General features: G+C 49.8%; 1 protein-coding gene across 2 annotated transcripts in view; it reads left to right on the top strand.

Moving 5' to 3' along the window:
• The window catches only part of ARID1A (AT-rich interaction domain 1A), an 88,391-nt gene extending 74,293 nt beyond the window's left edge, over positions 1 to 14,098 (top strand). For both annotated transcript variants that reach the window (XM_069078391.1, XM_069078392.1), the window contains exons 11-20: positions 1,582 to 1,791; positions 4,849 to 5,056; positions 6,238 to 6,370; positions 6,660 to 6,832; positions 7,132 to 7,282; positions 7,587 to 7,742; positions 7,839 to 7,935; positions 8,655 to 9,537; positions 10,296 to 10,426; positions 12,222 to 14,098. In XM_069078391.1, coding sequence (XP_068934492.1) covers positions 1,582 to 1,791; positions 4,849 to 5,056; positions 6,238 to 6,370; positions 6,660 to 6,832; positions 7,132 to 7,282; positions 7,587 to 7,742; positions 7,839 to 7,935; positions 8,655 to 9,537; positions 10,296 to 10,426; positions 12,222 to 13,949 — 3,870 coding nt within the window. In that variant the 3' untranslated portion in view covers positions 13,950 to 14,098. The remainder of the gene's footprint in view (positions 1 to 1,581; positions 1,792 to 4,848; positions 5,057 to 6,237; positions 6,371 to 6,659; positions 6,833 to 7,131; positions 7,283 to 7,586; positions 7,743 to 7,838; positions 7,936 to 8,654; positions 9,538 to 10,295; positions 10,427 to 12,221) is intronic.
• Positions 14,099 to 14,218: the final 120 nt, after the last annotated feature.

Genomic DNA, 14,218 nt, shown 5'->3' with positions numbered 1-14,218 from the left:
CTGCATCACTTCATACAAGTCTTCCCATGCTTTTCTGTCATTTCTTCATATTCATTATTTCTTATGGTGCTGTGATGCTCCATTACATTCATGTAACCACATTTATTTAGCCCATTGGCAGCTCTTTTTTTTTTTCCCTACTTTTTGCCTAACATAAAAAGTGCTACTGTTTTGCTCTCTATTATACTTTTCTGTCTTTGACCTCCTTGGCACTGTGTGCCTAGCAGTGGGTTCTCTCAGTTAACACTATTGGACATTTTAGTCATTTCTTAGCAAAATTCCAAATTATTTTCCAGTATGGGTGAACCAATTCATAACTCTACCAACAGTGTGTGGTTATGCCTGTCTTCCCTCAGCCCTTCCAACATTGACTCTTCCTGTCTTTTGTCATCTTGCCATTTTGGCAGATAAGGGGGGAAATCTCAGAGTTATTTTAGTTTACTTTTCTCTTTGTGATTTCTTTCATGTGGTTGTTAATAGTCTACAATTCTTATTGGAGAACGATTGGGTCCTGTTTTCTTTTTATAAGGCCAGGTGTGTGTGTGTCTGTGTGCGTGCACATGTGTGGGGCACCCGCAGTGGGGACACGGGGGTGGTACACAAGCACTAGCCTAAGAAACAGGAGGACCTGACTTCTGGTCCTGCCTCTGCCGTGGCTTCTTTGTGACCTCGAGCAAGTCTCTTCTTCTCACTGTGCCTTCAGTTTCCTCCTGTGTACAATGAGCTAATTGAACCGGGTGTTCTCTGAGCTCCCTTCCAGTAGCTAAGCAGTATTTTTGCTCCTCCCTCCTTCGTTCCTTCCTTCCCGTCAAGGACTTCTGCATTACAACTCATCTGACTGATGCTTCCCCTGGAGCAGTGCCTCCTGCTGTCAAACAGTGATGGGCAGCCTGAGTTGCTGTGCACAGAGCAATCATAATGGCCTATGCCTAACCATGTGCAATTTTAGGAATGTGGAAGATGAAACTTGGGTCCCTAGCTACTGTTGGAGGTTACAAGGATCATGATCTGATAGGACAGCAGCTTGGAAATCCAACCTCTTGGGCTCTTTCTCTAGAGTAGTATAACTGCACCATCCCTAATCTCTGGATCTCAGTTTTTCCTTCTATAAAATAGAGTAGAAAAAATAAAAGTTAGAATCTGACTTTCAGGGGGCTCAAGAAACCCCTATTTGTAGACCATCTAGTTCATCCTTCTGTGTCCTAAGCAAAAGATACCTAATCTATTCCAGCTGAATGTGGGTCATTCTTCAGCCCTATCCTTAGAGTGCTCTTTGGAAAGCTTTTTGAGCTCTCTTTCTAGAGAGGATGTACTGGTGTGTGTCCAGGGCTCTGCAGTGGCACCTTTCTTTCCAGTAAGCTCTAGCCAAAGAACCGCCTCTTCTTTAATCTTGCAACCTTGAGTAAAAATAATTCGGGTCCCATTCTTAGTTAAACTCAGGCTGGGAACACCCTGTATTCTTCTTTGTCTTTATTCTTGCCCTTCTCCACCCCTAAGTGAGAACCTTGGGAGAGCCTTGGAACAGGCCTGGGATCTAGGACTCATTCCCATGACCCTCTGACCTGCCCCCTCCCCTTCCAGAAGTCCAGTTCCTCCACCACCACCAATGAGAAGATCACCAAGTTGTACGAATTAGGGGGTGAGCCTGAGAGGAAGATCTGGGTGGACCGTTATCTTGCCTTCACGGAAGAGAAAGCAATGGGCATGACCAACCTGCCTGCTGTGGGCAGGAAACCCTTGGACCTCTACCGCCTCTACGTATCTGTGAAGGAGATTGGTGGATTGACTCAGGTGAGTACATGACGCTTAGATTCCTTCCCTTCACCCAAATGATTTTATCAGGTGTAGTCTGATGGAGCCTAATACAACATTGGTCCAAGGCTTATAATCCCTGTCCCCTGGGAGCTTAATGTCTATGACATTTAAAAGTAACTTGGCCTGCAAGGACAGGAGCGCCAGCCCCTCAGTAAAAGACATAAATGTGGAGTAAAAGAAAGGCTGAGGCCCATCGGGGTGGAACAGTGGAGGTTTAGTTCTAGGCACAAGTGGGGCTAGAGAGAGAAATCATTGATTCTCAAGAAATCTTCCTCTGTGCAGTGAGACTTCCTGAGCTATTTGGAAGAGACATTGTCAAATAGCTGAGTTGAGGTGTGTTTTGGAGCTCATTGATGTCTAATGCTAAACTTTATACAGTAGGCTTAACAGATGAGTTAAATGCCTAATCTGTTTACAGGATACCTTGCTAAAGACTATATGATCTTAAAAAAGACAACTATGGGTCTTATCCCCCAATTACTTACAATCTTAATTTGTCAAACCTGAGGAGGGGAACACCGACAAACACCCACCTTCCTGTGGTCTGAAGTCACTAGAGCAGTGTCTGGACTAGAGTTTATAGCTGAGTTTGGAGTAGGTGTATGACCCATATAAAGTAAGGCTTTTTTTTTTTCTCTTTTGGAAACCTCAGTCAAGATGACAAAACAACATCACTATCAGAAAGTGTCTTGTTAAAACCCATCAACCAGCTGTGTGTGGAATGTGAATTTCCATCCTCTGGACTGTCAGGTCTCCTCCTCCCACAGATACCCACAAAACCAAATGTTCTCTCCTCTAGCAGTCTCCCAAGGCCTCTTCCATCAAGGAGGGGGCTACTGGACCCCCTGAGAGCATTCCCTGCCTTTTGCAAATGGTGCTATGTTCCTCCACATTTTTCTCAGATAGGAGAAAAGGCATTGATTGATTGATTGAATTTGCCTTATAGAACATAGTGAACCCGTTTCCCTTGCTCAGCTGGATGCAATTCAGCAAATATTTACTAAGCACCCACTTTGAGGACAGCACTGGGATAGTCTGTATTCAGAATTTAAGTTTTACAAGATAGTCTTCCTGCCTTCAAGTAGTTTTACAGTTTGAGGGCATAAAACTAAAAACCTTAAGAAAGTTAGACTTTATATGAAGGGGGTGTCAATCAGTAAGCACCTATTAATTGCTCGCTATATGCCATGCCTCATACTGGATCCTAGGACTACAAATAGAAAAATTAGATTGCTCTGACCCTTGAGGAACATTTCATGGTAGGCAGGTGGGGAAGAAGAGTGACGTGTATAAATTGAAGTAAATAAAGAACATCTACCAAGTCAACACCAGGTAACATCAGGGAATAGAGCAGCTTAACTTGGTGCCAAGAGTACAAGGTTGTCCGTGTCTAGGGATAGATGTTTTACTTTCCTTTTGGCCATGGGCACCATGGACAGGTTATGGCACACCCCTGAGCCTGTTTCCGCTTTGTTGATCTTTCTAGAGGATCATTTAGGTCTCTGTAATCATACGAATATGAATTAAGTGCTAAATTATATGCTTCTGACTATAAATACAATGGGAATTCAAAGAAAAGGCTGATAATTGGGAAACAAATTGGTAGGCAGCTTCCTGGGTGAAAGGGGACTTTATTTGAACCTTAATGGGCATGTAACATTTAGAGCTTTAAGTAATGAGAAGAGGACATTTGGTAGAAGGAAGAAGATGGGAGGGAAAATATAGGATGCCATGAAGAACTGTTCGGAGACCTGCCTGCAATGATCAGAGAGGGATGTGTGTCAGGGTAGCAGTGGGGGATCATGGTACTTCAGTCAGTATCAGGGACTGCTGAGAACCCAATGTAGACAGAATTCTGAGCTGGCTTTTGAGAAGGTCTAAAAGCAAAAATGACAAACTCTGTTCTCAAGGAGCTCCCGATCTTCTGGCGGGAAACTGAGAAAATGTATAATCCTGGAGTCTGGTTTGGACGCCTGTCCTGTCCTTAGCCACAGTAGACAATACTCAGCTCACACCATTCCTAGCTTCCCCTGCTGGAATCTTCAGAAATGATCTTTTATTCTTGGAATTTCAGATAGTGCTTTGGACCTTTCTTTTATCTTGATCTATATTCGTTTCCCTATCTTTTTCTCCCTTCTAACTAACCTATATGCCCTGTGAAGTCAGGGATTGTATCGCTCTCTCTCCCCCAGGACCAGTATAGTGCATTGCATAGGCTTATGAGAAGTATTTGTGTTCTGCATGAATAAAACAGCAGAGATAAAATGTAAAAGCAAAACAAAACCAGCCAAGATATGTCTGTAAAGAAACTCCCCAGACAAAGTGCTGGGGCATTAGGCCTTTGCGCTCGGGCATCCTCCTTACCCGCCATCCTGGGTCAGTGAATTTACACAGGAACCACTGGACACATGGTTTGGGGTGAGGGATCATTCCCCTGACCAAAGGGTTCCTTGGAAAGAAGATCCTTTTGAATGGCCTGAGCTTCTTGTGCATTGACAGGGTAGTAGCTTATACATGTGTGCAGGGCTTTCTGTGAAGTGGACAGGGGCAGGGATAATTGTCCCCATTTTTACAGAAAAGGAAACTGAGGTTCACAGTATGGGAATGACTTGACCAAAGTCACGTGACTCATTGAGCCATGACCTCGAACCTGTGTCCCCTGACTCCCAAGTCTGATCCCCTTCCTGATATGTGTGCCATGGTGTCTGTCACAGGAGGATGGGATTGATGCAGAACTTTGCAGACCCATAGTGAGGAATGCCTGCATTAAATTTTTCTCTAGCATATTTACCTTCTAAATTCTACCCCTCCCTGATCAAGACAGAACTTGACTTCGTTCTCTGACTGAATTCTGATCCCAGGGTGGTCTGGGGTTGTTAGTTGAGGAATTCAGCCTGAAAGCTCTTTGGATGATGGAGTTGGTAGGGGAGTGTGGAAGGGCCCTGGGAGCTCCTAGAACTTCAGGCCCTTCTGCAAAGAAGAGTCAGTCTGGTCCCATGCAGCCGTGTCCTGACCCCCTGGTTGGTTATGCAGGTCAATAAAAACAAGAAGTGGCGTGAGTTGGCCACCAACCTCAATGTGGGCACCTCCAGTAGCGCTGCCAGCTCCTTGAAAAAGCAGTACATCCAGTGTCTCTATGCGTTTGAGTGCAAGATTGAGCGGGGAGAAGACCCTCCCCCGGATATCTTTGCAGCCGCAGATTCCAAGAAGTCCCAGCCCAAGATCCAGCCGCCATCACCAGGTGAGACTGCCTTGGGCATCTCCTGCCAACCCGGGCTGAATGATGCCTGCTGTGGGGAGTGGAGGAGCCTTGCCCCCGGAGGTGCAGCCTCTGAGTCCTCCCACATCAGGGTCCTCCACAAACTAAGTGTGACCCAGCCTGGAATGGGGTGCCCAAAGCCGGCTTCAGTCTAGCAAGGCAAGGAGGTAGCTGGCGTGCCACCGTTAGGTTTTAATTCTCAGTGTGCACCTGGCAAGGCGCCAAATGTTTGTAAATCAGCTAGTGGGAGGGCCAGCAGGGGGTGGGGGGGAAACAACAAATGGCTGAGAGGCTGGGGATGTCTGGGAGCCTCCACTCACTGATGTCAGCGCCTTAGAATGTGGCCCAGACCGAGCCCGGAATTCCCGGGGGAGCTGAGATGGAAATGAATGGGGAGGCCAGAGGGCGGGGGAGGGGTTATGAATGAAGCTCCCCGCTGCCAGGGACTCTGCCCACCCTCTTCGCGGAGCTGTGGCCACGGCGGGAGGGGAGAATGGACAGGGTGCCAGGAAGGTGGGGTGTAAACAAACATGCCCTGCTGCTGACCTCTGAGGATTTTAATGAATCGCTGAAATGACTCATCAGCCAGCTCGGGCTGAAGCCATGGGATATCGGGTGCTGGGAATGGTAACTAATGGAAACATTAATTACGAGGAGCTCACTGCTTCCCAGACTAGAGGAGTGGATGAAACTGGGTGAGGGCAGCTTAGCTGATGCTGAGAGTGAAGAAGGTGCAAGGCTTGGGGGCCGAGAAGACCACAGGAGGGACCGCAGAAACCCGTGTGCTGCACACAGCTGCTTCAGCTCTTCCACAGTCCCTTCCCCTTTGGATGTTTACCATTAAAAAAAATTTTTTTTGCCTGCCAGTTTCTCAGGGCTCCAACTTTGGTAGTGTCATTGTAAATATTCCTTGCCACTTCTTGACATGTGGAAGGAAAGTGGCTAGGAACCACAGGAGTCCAGAGTTCCGTTAATTGTCAATTCCCCCTTATTCTCATGGTGTTTCTTATGGATAAAAGAAGTAAGGCCTGAAAAAATAGCTCTGTGCATAACACCTGTCTCCCCATCTTTCCTCATCCATGGACTTTTCTGTGGAAATATACATAACAAAGGTTAGGAATTTTCTCCAAAACTGCTCATTATTCCTATCTCTCTGTTTGCAGCGGGGTCAGGGTCCATGCAGGGGCCACAAACCCCTCAGTCAACCAGCAGTTCCATGGCAGAAGGAGGAGACTTGAAACCACCAACTCCAGCATCCACCCCGCATAGTCAGATGCCCCCTTTGCCAGGCATCAGGTAACACTAGCACCAGGCATGGGGCCCAGGTAACAGTGGGAAAGGAGGAGTGGGGGCAGAATCTGATCAGTCCCAGGACTGAAGTGTGGAATAGCACTAGCAAATACCCCTAGCAGTGTTGTCACTTGGGAATTGCCTTCCTCTCCCAGAAGCTAAATCTAACACAGATAGAAGGGACTTGGCAGTGGAATGTCTGCCCTCAGCCTTTACCAGCTGTCATCAGGAGAGAAGAGTAGAGAAGGGGAGGGGATGATTCTGCTTCTCATTCAGTTTTCTGGTTCCTGAGCAGGAGCAACTCTGTTGGGATCCAGGATGCCTTTGCTGATGGAAGCGACCCCACGTTCCAAAAGCGAAATTCCATGACTCCGAACCCTGGGTACCAGCCCAGCATGAATACCTCTGACATGATGGGGCGCATGTCTTATGAGCCAAATAAGGATCCTTACGGCAGCATGAGGAAAGGTGACTGACTGTGCCCTGGTGTCCTTCCTCCCTCTTCCACCATAGCATGCTAAGGAGGTTACCTCTGGCACAGTCTTGTCCCTCCTCTCTTCTCCAGCCCTTATGTTGTCACCTATCAATTCATCTTCACACCTAAGACTTTTGTGTTGTGTTTTGAGCCTGTTGTAGAGCAATCAGAGGCCAAGTCAAACCTAAGATACCCCTCAGTTGTCTCTAGAGCTCCATATTCCCCTATCTCCAGAAGAGAGGCCAGTAGACCCACCTACCCTTCTTACTGTCTTCCTGTCTTCTCCTTCTAGCTCCAGGAAATGATCCTTTCGTGTCCTCAGGGCAGGGCCCCAACAGTGGGATGGGGGACCCCTACAACCGTGCCACAGGCCCTGGTTTGGGGAATATGGCAATGGGACAGAGGCAGCATTACCCATATGGAGGCCCTTACGACAGAGTGAGGTGAGTGCCCGCCATCCTTGGCATAGATTACACAGCTATTGAAATAACAGGAGCTTGTATCTAGCACTTTGGGGCTTAGAAGTTGTTTTCTCACACCTCTTTGAGATAAATAGGAGGTGTTTCCCTCGTTTTATAGATGGAGAGCTGGCTCAGAGACTTGTGGTTTGACTGAGGTCCCAGCTGGTACAGAACTGGGCAGTGTGGGTTCCGCTACCCCAGACTGCTGCCCACTCTGTGACTGTCTGTGCGTCCTCACATTGGAAGCCGCAGCATAAGAGTCCTTCTGCTTCTGTCTTTGGCTTAGGGCGGAGTCCGGACTGGGGCCCGAGGGAAACATGGGTGCCGGGGCCCCCCAGCCAAACCTCATGCCTTCCAACCCAGACTCGGGGATGTACTCTCCCAGCCGCTACCCCCCACAGCAGCAGCAGCAGCAGCAGCCCCAGCAGCAGCAGCAGCAACGGTCAGTGAGTGACCCTGGCCTCTGGGTCACAAAGCTTTCTGAGTGCTCTCAGACTTCTCTCTTCTCTTCCTCAAACTCTTTTTTTCTGTCTTGCAGACACGATTCCTATGGCAATCAGTTTTCCACTCAAGGCACCCCTTCCAGCAGCCCTTTCCCCAGCCAGCAGACCACAATGTACCCACAACAGCAGCAGGTGAGTGGAGGCAGGGGCTCTGAAATTAGCTCCAGAGGAGCGCCCTTCACCTCACGTGTGGAAGCTTCTTGGTGAGCACATCCAGCCTGATGGAAGCAGTAGATGTTTTTAACTTGTCTCTGCTATTTAGTTGTGACACTTGATCATTTTGTAGAAGTTTGTGTCTGGGGACACACGGATTCTGTATCTATCCTGTTGAACCCTGAGAGCTCTCCTCAGGGACTAGGATAGTCCTAGAATCAGTCTGCCATAACAACTTTCTGTGAGATAGAGGAAGGAGTTCTTTTTGGAAGGGGGGGTGGCCCAAGGGTGTGGAACCTGTACATAATGTTGGACTGAGTTGAAGAATTGGTTTGTTTTGTTGAACTGCTTTTTTTCTCTTGCTTTTTTATTTTTTATCATATAAGATAGCTTTCAGTTCAGGGAGGTCTGTGTTGGGTAATGGAGGCCATGTAAAACAAAGGATACCAATAAAAATATTAAGGAGAGAGAGAAAACATAGGGGGAAGGAGAGAGCCAGTGGGAAGAACCCCTTGTTGCTTTCAGGAATTGCCTTAAGAATCATTCTTGAAGGCAGCTCTTCTGCCTCCGTTGCCACCGAGTCCACAGACCCCACCAGGGTGTCTGATGGCATCAAGTCCTTCTTGACTACACCTCCATTGTCTCTGGCTCCTAGAACACTATACCACATACTTTTCTTCTACCTGTCCATTTCCTAGAATTATAAGCGGCCAATGGATGGCACCTATGGTCCTCCAGCCAAGCGACATGAAGGGGAGATGTACAGTGTGCCGTACAGCAGCGGACAAGGCCAGCCACCACAGCAGCAGTTGCCCCCAGCCCAGCCCCAGCCAGCCAGCCAACAGCAGCCAGCCCAGCCATCTCCCCAGCAGGATGTGTACAACCAGTATGGGAATGCTTATCCCACTGCTGGTGCTGACCGCCGGCCAGCAGGAGGCCCTCAGAACCAATTCCCATTCCAATTTGGCCGAGACCGGGTCTCGGCACCCCCTGGCTCAAATGCCCAGCAGAGCATGCCACCCCAGATGATGGGTGGTCCAATGCAGCCAACTGCAGAGGGCCCCCAACAGGGCACCATGTGGCAGGGGCGCAATGATATGGGCTACAACTACCCGAATCGGCAGAACACAGGCTCTGCCCCACAGGGGCCTGCCTACCATGGGGTGAACCGAACAGATGAAATGCTGCACACAGATCAGAGGGTCAATCATGAGGGCCCGTGGCCTTCCCATGGCACCCGCCAGCCTCCATATGGTCCCTCAGCCCCTGTGCCCCCCATGACAAGACCCCCTCAGTCTAACTATCAGCCCCCACCCAGCATGCAGAATCACATTCCTCAGGTATCCAGCCCCGCTCCCCTTCCCCGGCCTCTGGAGAACCGTACGTCGCCCAGCAAGTCTCCATTCCTACACTCGGGGATGAAGATGCAAAAAGCAGGTCCTCCAGTGCCTGCCTCACACATAGCACCTGCCCCTGTGCAGCCCCCTCTGATCAGGCGGGACATCACCTTCCCTCCTGGCTCCGTGGAAGCCACACAGCCTGTGTTGAAACCGAGGAGGCGGCTCACGACAAAAGATATTGGTAAGGAGACCTCCCAAGAAGTGCCAGCTTTCAGCTTCCTTTCACGTTAGATCAGGGACTGTTAGTCACTCCCAAAACTGTCAAAGTCTTCAACCTGAACTAAATTAAACTCCTCTGCCTTGAGAGTGGTCATTTGTCTGGAGCCTTGATGGTCTTTGTACTGAGCTGACTTCAGGGCTTTCTGGTGAACCTTGGGGAACCCACACAGTTCTGGAAGGGACCTGAAAGCTTTCATCTTGCCCAGTCCTCAGGACCTTCCCCAAGGTACACATGAGAAAATGGCATTTTGGGGACTCGCCAAAAGTCACAGAGTTGTTGGTAGAGTCAGCACTAGAACCCAGATCTCCTCCCTTCCTGGCCCATCATCCGTCTGACTTAATGTCAGCATGATGAAGAGAACGCCTCCTGGGCCCTTCATCTTATCCAGAACAGAGAGGGGGTTGGCAAAGGGAATTCTCGATTAGTGCTGCCTCAGGAGAACACATTGACCTCTCCTGGTTTCTGTTCCAAGCCCCCAAAAAAGGACTAAGACGCAAAACGTTTCCCTTGGGTTTGGACATGTAATTGCCAAAGGATATAGTACTGTAGTAATTCCTCTGGGTGAGGCAGGCAGGAGGGGAATGAATCTAGAAAAGCCTCTAGGGTGGGTAGGTGAGGTGTCTTTTTCAAACCCTCTGCAGCCCAACTTTTGGGCCAGCCCTGAAGAGCCACCTGGGTGACCACAAAACACTGGTGGGGGGGTGGGTGCTGTGTTTCAGGAACTCCAGAGGCATGGCGAGTGATGATGTCCCTCAAGTCAGGGCTGTTGGCAGAGAGTACGTGGGCCTTAGACACCATTAACATCTTGTTGTATGATGACAACAGCATCATGACCTTCAACTTGGGCCAGGTGAGTGCCCATAGCTAGGGGAGGGGCCTCGGTGCTGCATTTGCTGTGTGTTGTAGAGCCTGGGTTAGGTGCAGAGTCTGGATTTGTGATGGTCTCTCATCTCTTGCACTGGCTCAGTGATCCCAGGGGCTGTGCTGAACCCCAGAATGGGCCATTCAAATGTTTCTCATAATTTCCAGCCTCTTCCCTTTAAATTCGGACCAAAGGACGGGGAACCTTTACCGTTTTGCCATTGAACTTGGTCTGTTCAGGAAGGAGTTTGGAGGTTGGAACATGCTAAGGAATTTTTTTTAATTGCTTTTGGATATTGATATAAAATGCAGATTCTCTTGTCAGTGAAGTATATTCCCAGGTGAAATCATCTCTCACCTTTTCTGTGTCCTGGATCCCTTTGGCATCTGCTGAAGCCTATGGGCCCCTCTCAGCATGTTTTTGAATGCCTAACAGAGAATATATGGGATTACAAAGGAAACCAATTACATGTGAAATACAATCTGTAATTGTGTGTGATCTAGCAGCGGGTCTCATAACTGCAGTGATTTCAAAGCAGTCAGGAGCATAAGTGGTATATTGAGGATCGGCAACAACTGGCATGTGATACCAATGGCACCAGTAGTCTCTGTTGGTAACAGTCACGTGTGCTGCTTAGACACTTCTGGGGTCAGTCACCTACCATACTTGAAGGGAAGGCTAAATTTCAATTAATGATTGGTAAAAGTAAAGATGTGAGTTTGTTTCTTCTCCAAGCTCACAGAACCTCTGTATTCTCTCCAAAGACCCCGGGTTCTCTTAGCCTCCTTTCTTGGCTCTAGAGTGGTCAAGCCCTTACTTCTCTGCTGGGTTAATTTCTTCCCAGTGTATACCTAATGCTTTCAAGCTGTGCTGTGAAAATGTGGGGAAAAGTCAAAATTAATGTTAAAGCAACTTCTTATTTTTTTTCAGTATTATTTACAAAGCTGAAACCCCTGACCTTCTGTCAGGAAGGCATGGACTTTTTGACCTTTTCCAGTAATGGGGATGGGTTTGTGTTCGCATTTGCAGGACTGCTAATGCACACATTGAGAGCTATAAAATGCTTTAGTTGGATGGAACCTTAAAGTTTTATCCTGTCCCTGTGTCCATTTGTCTCTCCACCCCCAGCCCCCATATTCTATAAATGAGGAAGAATACTAAATAATTTTTTTTTCTGTGAAGACACCAGAATGCCTGGCCTTTGAAGAGCAAAAGACCCTCCTTAATGATCCATAGACTACTGAGGCTTTTTGGGAGACCAAGGGAGGAGAGGGGGGCAGGTGATCTTGACCCTTGGCCCTCTGTCCTCTTTTGTACAATTCTGGGCCTTGCTGTCTAACAGGATATGAAGAGGATCCAGAGAAGGCGAAGGAGAATTCCAGTGTGGGAGGGGAAGGGAGCTACCAAAGCAGGTCAAATGCATTAGACAGCAGCCAGCATTATTTGGTTTGTTGGAGAAGCTGAGGAATGGGCAGCATAGTCATTGCCTTTAAGTAAATGAAGTAGAAATCTTTTGGCCAGCTGTTCTATTTCCAAAGATGACCACCTTCAAAATAGAGAAAAACTTCCTAAATGATGAAAGGCCTTGGGATGGGTGACTCAGATGATGTTGAGATTTCCTGTGGAGAGCTCATGGTGCACATGTGTTCTGAACTGGCTGCTTGGGGACGAGTGTTGATGGAGGGCCTGCTCCTTGCTGAGCGCTGCAGGGGAGGACCCTCCCACTATAGGAGTCTTTGTTTGGGCCCCTTTTTCGTCTCATTGGCTCCTCTTTCTGTTCCAGCTGCCGGGACTGTTGGAGCTCCTCGTGGAATATTTCCGGCGTTGCTTGATTGAGATCTTTGGTATTCTGAAGGAGTATGAGGTGGGTGACCCAGGTCAGAGAACATTGCTAGACCCGGAGAGATTTAAGAAGGCCTCCAGCCCATCCCCAGTTGAGGGAGAGGAAGAGGAGGAGCTTCTGAGCCCCAAGATGGAAGAGGAAGAGGAGGAAGAGGAGGAGGAGGAGGAGGAGGCTGCATTTGCAGGCAAGGACAAGGTGCTCTCAGAGAGCAGTGAGGAGAAGCTTGTCAGCAAGTTTGACAAGCTGCCTGTCAAAATTGTGCAGAAGAATGACCCTTTTGTGGTGGACTGCTCGGACAAACTGGGGCGAGTGCAGGAGTTTGACAGCGGCCTGCTGCACTGGCGGATCGGTGGCGGGGACACTACTGAGCACATCCAGACCCACTTTGAGAGCAAGATGGAGCTGCCTGGAAGCCAGGCCCGGGAGCCTGCACCTGTGGCCCCTCCAAAGCGGGTCCCAGCAGCTGAGGGGGCCACAGGTGTGAAAGATAGGGAGGGACCCCTGCCAGAGGGCCCCGCAGAAAAGCGGATCACTGCCACCATGGATGACATGTTGTCATCGCGGCCCAGCACCCTGTCCGATGAGGGGGCCAAGAATGCAGAGACCACCAAGGAAAGTGGCAAGTTCCCTTTTGGCATTAATCCTGTGCAGAGCCACCGGAATATCAAGATCTTAGAAGATGAGCCCCACAGTAAGGACGAGACCCCACTGTGCACCCTCCTGGACTGGCAGGACTCCCTCGCCAAGCGCTGCGTCTGCGTCTCCAACACCATCCGGAGCCTGTCCTTTGTGCCGGGCAACGACTTTGAGATGTCCAAACACCCAGGGCTGCTGCTGATCCTTGGCAAACTCATCTTGCTGCACCATAAGCACCCAGAGCGCAAGCAGGCACCGCTGACCTACGAGAAGGAGGAGGAGCAGGACCAAGGGGTGAGCTGCAACAAGGTGGAGTGGTGGTGGGACTGCCTGGAGATGCTCCGTGAGAACACCTTGGTCACGCTTGCCAACATCTCAGGGCAACTGGACCTCTCCCCGTACCCCGAGAGCATCTGCCTGCCAGTGCTGGATGGACTCCTGCACTGGGCCGTCTGCCCTTCGGCCGAAGCCCAGGACCCTTTCCCCACCCTGGGCCCCAACGCCGTCCTCTCCCCCCAGAGACTCGTTCTGGAAACCCTCAGCAAACTTAGCATCCAAGACAACAATGTGGACCTGATCCTTGCCACACCCCCCTTCAGCCGCCTAGAGAAGCTGTATAGCACCATGGTGCGCTTCCTCAGTGACCGAAAGAACCCGGTGTGCCGGGAGATGGCCGTGGTGCTGCTGGCCAACCTGGCCCAGGGCGATAGCCTGGCTGCCCGGGCCATCGCTGTACAGAAGGGCAGCATAGGCAACCTGCTGGGTTTCTTGGAGGACAGCTTGGCTGCCACCCAGTTCCAGCAGAGCCAGGCCAGCCTTCTGCACATGCAGAATCCCCCCTTTGAGCCGACCAGCGTGGACATGATGCGCCGGGCGGCCCGGGCGCTGCTCGCCCTGGCCAAGGTGGACGAGAACCACTCGGAGTTCACGTTGTACGAGTCACGGCTGCTGGACATCTCTGTGTCGCCGTTGATGAACTCATTGGTCTCACAAGTCATTTGTGATGTACTGTTTTTAATTGGCCAGTCATGACAGCCGTGGGATGGACACCTCCCCTGTGTGTGTGTGCGTGCGTGGAGAACTTAGAAACTGACTGTTGTCCTTTATTTATGCAAAACCACCTCAGAATCCAGCCCGCCCTGCGCTGTCCTGCTTCTCCCTGGGGGAAATCTTTCCTGCCTCTCTCCAGATCGCCGCAGCGCCGTGTCGGGCAACTGCGTAGATCACGGTGGTCGTCGCACGCGTGCTAGCAAAGCTTGTGTCTGCAGGGGCGACACATACTGATCCAGAAGTAGATGTAG

This window comes from Petaurus breviceps, unplaced genomic scaffold (genome assembly GCF_028583685.1).
Source record: "Petaurus breviceps papuanus isolate PSGF00001 unplaced genomic scaffold, PetGlider_PUasm1.0 91041, whole genome shotgun sequence".
Lineage (NCBI taxonomy): Eukaryota > Metazoa > Chordata > Mammalia > Diprotodontia > Petauridae > Petaurus > Petaurus breviceps.
Note: the sequence above shows the minus strand (reverse complement) of the source record. Positions and strands in the feature narration are given on the sequence as shown.